At 37.3% G+C, this 8,236-nt stretch overlaps 1 protein-coding gene across 3 annotated transcripts; it reads right to left on the reverse strand.

Moving 5' to 3' along the window:
• Nucleotides 1-2,586: 2,586 nt before the first annotated feature.
• LOC132121299 (ataxin-7-like protein 3) lies at nucleotides 2,587-8,095 on the reverse strand. Of its 3 annotated transcripts, none has more exons than XM_059530572.1 (8): nucleotides 7,774-8,095; nucleotides 6,988-7,108; nucleotides 6,600-6,732; nucleotides 4,523-4,694; nucleotides 4,252-4,349; nucleotides 4,048-4,106; nucleotides 3,714-3,759; nucleotides 2,587-2,777 (listed from the first exon to the last, which is right to left on the reverse strand). In XM_059530572.1, exons 2-8 carry the CDS (start codon nucleotides 7,036-7,038, stop codon nucleotides 2,773-2,775), a joined length of 564 nt encoding a protein of 187 aa, XP_059386555.1. In that variant the 5' UTR covers nucleotides 7,039-7,108; nucleotides 7,774-8,095; the 3' UTR covers nucleotides 2,587-2,772. The 3 variants fall into 3 exon arrangements, 2 of the variants coding, with proteins under 2 accessions (XP_059386555.1, XP_059386556.1); XM_059530573.1 differs by having other exon boundaries at nucleotides 4,084-4,106; nucleotides 7,774-8,092; XR_009426260.1 differs by having other exon boundaries at nucleotides 3,714-4,106; nucleotides 7,774-8,094.
• Between the last annotated feature and the right edge of the window lie 141 nt (nucleotides 8,096-8,236).

Genomic DNA, 8,236 nt, shown 5'->3' on the forward strand with positions numbered 1-8,236 from the left:
CAATCTGTGAAATTCGGGCTCTCAGACGACACTGCATCACTCATCGGCATGATTGTGTCAATGACATTACTAAATGGGCCCAGGAATACTTTCAGAAACCACTGTCGGTAAACACAATCCGCCGTGCCATCAGCAGATGCCAACTAAAGCTCTATCATGCAAAAAGGAAGCCATATGTGAACATGGTCCAGAAGCGCCGTCGTGTCCTGTGGGCCAAGGCTCATTTAAAATGGACTATTTCAAAGTGGAATAGTGTTTTATGGTCAGACGAGTCCAAATTTGACATTCTTGTTGGAAATCACGGACGCCGTGTCCTCCGGGCTAAAGAGGAGGGAGACCTTCCAGCATGTTATCAGCGTTCAGTTCAAAAGCCAGCATCTCTGATGGTATGGGGGTGCATAAGTGCATACGGTATGGGCAGCTTGCATGTTTTGGAAGGCTCTGTGAATGCTGAAAGGTATATAAAGGTTTTAGAGCAACATATGCTTCCCTCCAAACAACGTCTATTTCAGGGAAGGCCTTGTTTATTTCAGCAGGACAATGCAAAACCACATACTGCAGCTATAACAACAGCATGGCTTCGTCGTAGAAGAGCCCGGATGCTAACCTGGCCTGCCTGCAGTCCAGATCTTTCACCTATAGAGAACATTTGGCGCATCATTAAACGAAAAATACGTCAAAGACGACCACGAACTCTTCAGCAGCTGGAAATATATATATAAGGCAAGAATGGGACCAAATTCCAACAGCAAAACTCCAGCAACTCATAGCCTCAATGCCCAGACGTCTTCAAACTGTTTTGAAAAGAAAAGGAGATGCTACACCATGGTAAACATGCCCCGTCCCAACTATTTTGAGACCTGTAGCAGAAATCAAAATTGAAATGAGCTCATTTTGTGCATAAAATTGTAAACTTTCTCAGTTTAAACATTTGCTATGTTATCTATGTTCTATTGTGAATAAAATATTGGCTCATGTGATTTGAAAGTCTTTTAGTTTTCATTTTATTAAAATTTAAAAAACGTCCCAACTTTTCCGGAATTCGGGTTGTACATTTAGTAATGGAATCCAGATATACAACATCTGCAATGTTGCCATTGTTGGACATAATACTTATTTCCTTTAATCCTATTCACTTGCCCAACTCTTGTTGTAGTAAATATCAGGAGTCTTAGAAAATAGCTCATACAATCAATTTTGAGCACCAGCACTAACTGACAAAAACTAGCCAGTTAATTAATTGTACATTTCTTATCTAAGAACACAAAAGTAGCCTAAGCCTCAAGTGATGCATTTCATTTTTTTTGTTGAATTGCCGATTTTTTTTTTTTGCATTTACAACACCCATATTTCTGAAACACACATGAAACATGTTCAGAGTTCTGATTTTTTATTACATGACATGCCCATAAGTGTACGGCTCACAGTCAGGATAGCAGCATCTTTCACCTAGTCAAATATATATATACACACAGTCACAAACAAAGTGAGACCGCACAGGACACCTTACACTGTAAACATCTAAAACATAAAAAAAATTGAAAATAGAAAAACATTTTAATGATAAAGATATTCTCAAGCCTTAATTCTTTTTGGAGATCTATGCCATTTGTCTATTTGCAATCAATAACTTGCTATTGAAAAAAAAATGTAGTATGACAATGTGCTATAGATCTAGTGACATAATATAGTACAACTGTACCTCACTTTGGCTATTAAACTACAGAGAGAAGAAAATACTCTACTGGATCATGATTCTCCAAAAAAGGTCATAAAAACCTGTGTAGTAATTACCTGATAGGGAACTGTTTACACTGATTTATGATCTAGATTTTTTGCTATTAATCTTTCATTTAATTATTAACTGTTGCAAAATCCTCCCAGAATGAGAGATTCCATATGAGAATCATTCATTTAGAAAGAATCCTGCACCTTAGTGATGGGAGAGCTCAACTGGCCCAGCGTCTGTCTGCTGATACAATGAGTTCTTACTTCCTCCCTGAGAGAATCGTGCAAGTTCCTCTATCCTAGATGTGTCGTTTTTGAGACCAGCCATCAAAGCTGCATGAACAGGATATGAGAGATTGTGCAAAAAAAAGACAAAAAAAAAAAAAAAAAAGTAAACTGAATGACTGTGATAAGGTGAACTGTGTGGCACTGTGGGTAGTTAGTGACTCCTGCCACCCACAGTGTTATTGAGAGAATGTCTCATCTCTTAGCAACACACACAAACTGTCTTGGTTCTCCACACGTGGCTTAGAACCCAGCAAAGTTTCAAGAAAACCATTCACCAGACAGTTAAATAAAATTATTTTAAAAAACTTTCAATAACTCAAAGACCGTTGACTGCTAGCATACATTATCACTTACAACATTTTTAACCAGCATGTAAACCTTTTAAATTGGACCTTGGATTTGTTGAATGCAGCTTAAGGGGCCGTTGACACAGAATGTGTTTTTGTATTCCACTCCACTGCATTTCCATAGTTTTTCTTTGTAAACATGAGCTAGATGGTCGTGTTTGACAACTAAGCAAAAAAAGTTCAATTTCAAAATAAATGCGTCCTTGCGTTTTTTAAAAAAAAATTTTCATTTGGAGTTTGCTTTGGGTGTTCGAAACAGCTTGCCAAAGCAAACTTTCTGTAAAGGTTTACTCCAGCTGGTAATCACCTTCGAACTACCATTAGTCCGTGATGATTGCATAAAGAGTAGGTGTGCGCTGAGGCTCTGCCTTCTTTGACGTGGAAATTCTCTCTGGTTCGTTTCTTCTGTTCAGTCTGTCGGGGTTAGAAGTGAGTAAAATGCATGAACACACTGAAGAGCTGCTTTATAGTAGAAACTGAAGTTGTAATTCTATTGAAACTGATATTAACACAGTGAAGCTGCTTGCTTCATAGTTCATAGTTCACCCCAAAATGACAATTTACTGAAAATGTATTCACCCTCAGGCCAACCAAGATGTAGAGGAGTTTGTTTCTTCATCAGAACAGATTTTTGTTTCACTTCTAAATGGTGCTTGATCTGTGCACATCGCTCTCCTGATTCAGACATGACATTTTCACTTTTAAAAAGTCTTAATGATGAATTAGTTTCTTAGAAACACTCAGCTTTTCTTTTCACAAGATGTTAATTGATGGATTGGAGTCATGTGGCTTATTGTGATTTTTTTTTATCAGCTGTGTGGACTCATTCTGATGTCACCCATTCACTGCAGATTATCCACTGGTGAGCAAGATATAATACAAATGTGTTCGGCGTAAACTCATCTATAACTTGAATGGCCTGGGTGGGTAAATTTTCAGAAATGTTTAATTTTTGGGCGATTTATTCATTCATTCTGCTGTATAAAGAGCTCTATAATAAATGTGACGTTTTTTGAGTGCTGAAGTGCAGATATGAAACAAACATGTCCAAGTCAATATGATCAGATGCTCGAATGCTGCTTTTTATCCCCCCATTGCTGTCATTTCTGTTGTGCGTTTATTTTTTTTTATTGAGAGGAAAGCATGCAGTACATATTTACATATTCATATAAATACCACTTTCAGCAGCATTGGGACGTTTGCTAACAGTATACAACTGCAGATCAGGTATTTCAAACTTCTTTCTACCCCTAAGCGAAGAACAAAAAAGAACTTCGCCGTGAGTATACCAGGGGCCTTAAACTTAAATAGATTACAGATTTCACACAAGAAAGAAAAACACAGACCTACCATTTTTATGTTTCATGGATTTTGATCTTCTTGGTGAATTTGGATTCTGTGCAGAAAGAAAAGAGACAACAAACATTAGCCTGCAGTCAGGATATGAAAATTAAACCAACAAAGAGACATGGTTATGGAAAAGGCATGTATAATATGCAACAGTCACTTATTAGAAAGCTAATGTTTGAACAAAACATTCTTGTTGACAAGAATTGTGGATAAAAATTCTACATCCTTTAATAAACTAATTCTACAACTAGTTTTGCACCAGATCCTGTGGCTACAAATCTGTGGGGCCATCTAAGAGCAAACAGAACATCTGTAATAGTAAAAACAAACTTACCAAGGGCACAGGCTGTTTCAAAGAATGTAAAAATACCTTATCTGACTTTCTCTTCTTGGCTGGAAAGAAAAATATTAAATATGACAATTATTCAAAACACACATACATTCATAAATTCTAGTTGCAGTTACTATTTATGCAGTGAAATCCCTTGAGTGGTAATATCTACAATATTGCAAAGAAAGATGATTATTACAGACTCACCTTTCTTTTCTGCCCCATAAGACCAGTCATTGTCATTGACATCATCATTGTCCTCTTGATCACTCTCGGATTTGTTTGTGTTGTTGCCACTCGCAATTCTAAATATACATTTATATATAAACATATTACTATCACACGTTCCCAAACAGCAGTCACATGACCAGCATGACTCCAGATATTCAGGCAAGCATCAACCCTTCATGAACATTTGCCTGGAGCTCAGGTGACATCTATATTAAAGTTTTCTTCAGGGAACGTTCAGTTATAATACCTTCGGTTGGCAATGCGACTGCTGTTGCGGCCCATGCCAAGGCATTTCTCTAGGTGAGGAGCAAACCGTGAGGCAGCGATGCTCCGGCTGCAGTTGGGACACACACACTCTTTGTTTTTCCACTGGTTGTACACTTGACCGAAAATATCTACTCCAGGCTGGTCCACGATTTCTACAAAAGACAGTAGAAAACTTGGGTTAAAGGTGGCTTACATTTTGGTCAGTTCTTCCAAACGCTGCGTATACCAAGATGGTTCACTCATTTGCCAATGAACGTGAAAAAGCACAATTAAAAATATTTTATATCTAAATAAAGTAGTCAATTAAGACATGCAATTGGGACTGCAAATACTCATTGACTGTACCAAAAAGAAATTTTGGAGCACTTCATGGTTCCTTCTGCTGACCAGCTTTTTAAAGATGCTGATTTCATTTTCCAGCAGGATTTGGCACCTGTCCACACTGCCAAAAGTTGGTTAAATGACCATGGTGTTGATGTGTTTGACTGGCCAGCAAATTCACCAGACCTGAACCCCATAGAGAATCTATGGGCTATTGTCAAGAGGAAAATGAGAAACAAGAGACCAAACAATGCAGATGAGCTGAAGGCCACTGTCAAAGAAACCTGGGCTTCCATACCACCTCAGCAGTGCCACAAACTGATCACCTCCATGCCACGCCGAATTGAGGCAGTAATTAAAGCAAAAGGAGCCCCTACCAAGTATTGAGTATATGTTCAGTAAATTAACATACTTTGCAGAAGGCAAACAATTCACAATTTTTTATTTTTTATTATTGGTCTTATGAAGTTTTCTAATTTGTTGAGATTTGTTTTTGTTAAATGTGAGCAAAAATCATCACAATTAAGAGAACCAAAAACTTAAACTACTTCAGTCTGTGTGCATTGAATTTACTTAATACATGAGTTTCACAATTTGAGTTGAATTACTGAAATTAACTTTTCCAAGACATTCTAATTTATTGAGATGCACCTGTATACTTTTTTTTTTAACACTATTTGATGATAAAAAAAACGATGTTTATGGGATAGTTCATGTCCGATTTTGTTGCTGACTTGAAATATGCAATTTAAATGTGAGTTTTTGCAAGCTGTTTTGAGATTTCAGTATTTCCTTAGTCAAGTACCCAGGAGTTGGTCTTGAATACCTGAAATTGCTGCCATTACAAACATGGCCTTTCCTTGTAAAGGACTTCAGACATCTTGGACTGTAGTGTAAATGATTGCATAATAATTGCTGTTAATAGTTTTCATCGTCTGTTTGATTACATCTTTAATTGATTTTTCCGTACATTTCTGCCATATGTTGATAAACTGACAGTCATCACTGATAAGCTACTACTAAATAATGTAGAAACTGAATTTTCTTAAAGTTGCTTTGCAATGGTTTGTATCGTAAAAAGCGCTATACAAATAAATTTGAATTGAACTTTTGAACTTGAATTGAATTTGAATTGAAAATTGCTTTGATGGCCTTTTTGTGATTTTTAGAGCTTAACAGTGCTTTCCTATTTGGTCTGCCTGCCGCCACTGGATCATTAATTTAGTTTTTATTATAAATCATGGAACTTTTAACCAAATTTCTCCAAAATGCTGCTGTGAACGCACCTTAAGATAAAAAGATTCAACTGTAAAGTCATCATAAAAATGAACATCTTACATCCTTTTGGTGAAATAATCACACGTGACTTTAGTCATATCAGTGAAAATGGACAGGAATATAATCACATTTTCATTACAAAACTGGACTAAATACCAGTTCATACAAAGGATGATAAAGATATATAGTTTTAATATAATTATACATTTTAAAGAATAGCAAAGTCCTTTATGTTGGAATGACTTTCAAAACTTTTTTTTTTCAAGAGCTCAAGCATTTAAAGTGGCAGACAACAACATAATTGCAGCGTATGCTTTAATAAACAGAAAATTATCATACCTTTGTGTGAACGCTAATAGCTATTGTTATAGTTATCATTATCGTTCTTAGTGTGAAGGGCTCTAAGGTCCGAAAATGCAAGTTTAATGCATTATTTGAGACACATGCGAGACTCTCACCAAAGTCCTTCATACTCTCTTGGTCTGTATCATCCAGGAAAAAGTATCCCTGTTTGACAGCCCTGTGAACCTCGAAACAAAGCCCCAAACACGCATCCTCCACCAGATCAGACAGGATGTCTTGAGCAAAGCCCTGTGGGAGAAGGCACAACACATGCATGAATTAATGCGCTTGAATCACACTGTAACCTTCAGGAGGTTATACGTCACATTCGCATTGCACTCAATGGACACATCAGCTGGTTAAAGCAATGAAATGAGTGTAAAATATATAACATGAGACAGGCTTCATGACAAAGAGATGAAACGCCCCCATGTGTTTGTTTATTCAACCCAGATCTAATTAAGCAGAATATAACATTTGAAAAATAAAGGCGTAGCCACTCACCTCCATCTTACTGTTGTCCATACTGGACAGAGACACGTCCTCCATTTTCATTTGCAAAAGCTCCAGGAGAAAGCACTGCTGTCTACATGCTGTAGTGCAGCAGTCTTGGGCTGAGGAGAGGCTAACAACAACAACAACCAAACAAAGGAAGACAAATACAGACACAGGCAGGGCATGAGACAACAATATATGATTCAGTCTTCCTTTATAAAGTCAAACAAAACGAAAGTCCTGACTATGTAGTTCTGCATTTGCTTGTTATATTATGAATAATTGAATATATCCACGATACTAGCAACTGCTGAAGAATCAATGACACCTCATTGCATTGCCTTGAATAACAGGCGTTTACACTGCAGACTGCAAACACTCGACTATTGCATTGATAAAGGTTGTTTCATATTAACAGCTGTAAGAAATATTTTAATCAAACAGATCGATTGATCACAATAACATGTACATCCCGTCTCGCCAACAGACTTGAATAACAAGTCAACACTTATTAGACAGCTAACGTTAATGTTTAACATAGATCAACTAAACGCTTTAATGGCATAATACAATAAACAACAATATATGTTATTAAACATGACTGATGCAAAAACGATTATTCTGTATGTAGTATTATTGTGAGGACATTCACAATGTGGATTCAACAATACAGGCTGCACTGAATCGAATTTGAATCAGAAGAGGTTATAAGTCAAAAAGACGCTCCAACTCATAAGTGACTTTGCCGTGATTTATAGCGTTTATCTGCATCATATGGCCATTACTGTCACTCACCAGCTCTGGAATGGAGGCTGTTGCTGTTGTCGGTCTGTTCACTGCGCTGACTGAGGCTGCTCATCTGATCAAATCAGTCATTAGATCTGATAGGAATCTACTAACGCTGGTTCTCTATTCCATTAATGGTTGGCGCATGAAAGGTAACGCAAACGAAAGGTCCGAAGATACATTTCCCCTTAAAGCATTTCCTCACAGACAAAAACAAAGTTCCACATTCGGACTTCAATCTCTTATCCCAGTCTGTAGACTTCCATTTCCGTCACCCAGACCTGACCAATCGATCCCAACGTTAGTTGATCTTATTCTGAACGCATCACCGCTGGAGCGCTTAGCCAGGTCTGATGAATGGAAATCAACTGAAGAAAGTTAAAGGTAAAATGATGCGTCCCTTTTATACAGTCAATGGTCCCGTATCAAATCATTACGGGACCAGCAGCTGTTTAGTTACCCACATTCTTCA

The sequence above is a fragment of the Carassius carassius genome, chromosome 39, assembly GCF_963082965.1.
Source record: "Carassius carassius chromosome 39, fCarCar2.1, whole genome shotgun sequence".
Lineage (NCBI taxonomy): Eukaryota > Metazoa > Chordata > Actinopteri > Cypriniformes > Cyprinidae > Carassius > Carassius carassius.

What these genes read in the sequence shown, in the direction of transcription:
- LOC132121299 (XM_059530572.1), bottom strand. Translation starts at nt 7,038, where the DNA reads ATGAAAATGGAGGACGTGTCTCTGTCCAGTATGGACAACAGTAAGATG. An exon ending in TGGACAACAGTAAGATGGAG is followed by an intron (nt 6,733 to 6,987) that starts GTGAGTGGCTAC and finishes CTTCTCCCACAG; the next exon opens with GGCTTTGCTCAAGACATCCT. An exon ending in TTATGGGGCAGAAAAGAAAG is followed by an intron (nt 4,107 to 4,251) that starts GTGAGTCTGTAA and finishes TTTTCTTTCCAG; the next exon opens with CCAAGAAGAGAAAGTCAGAT.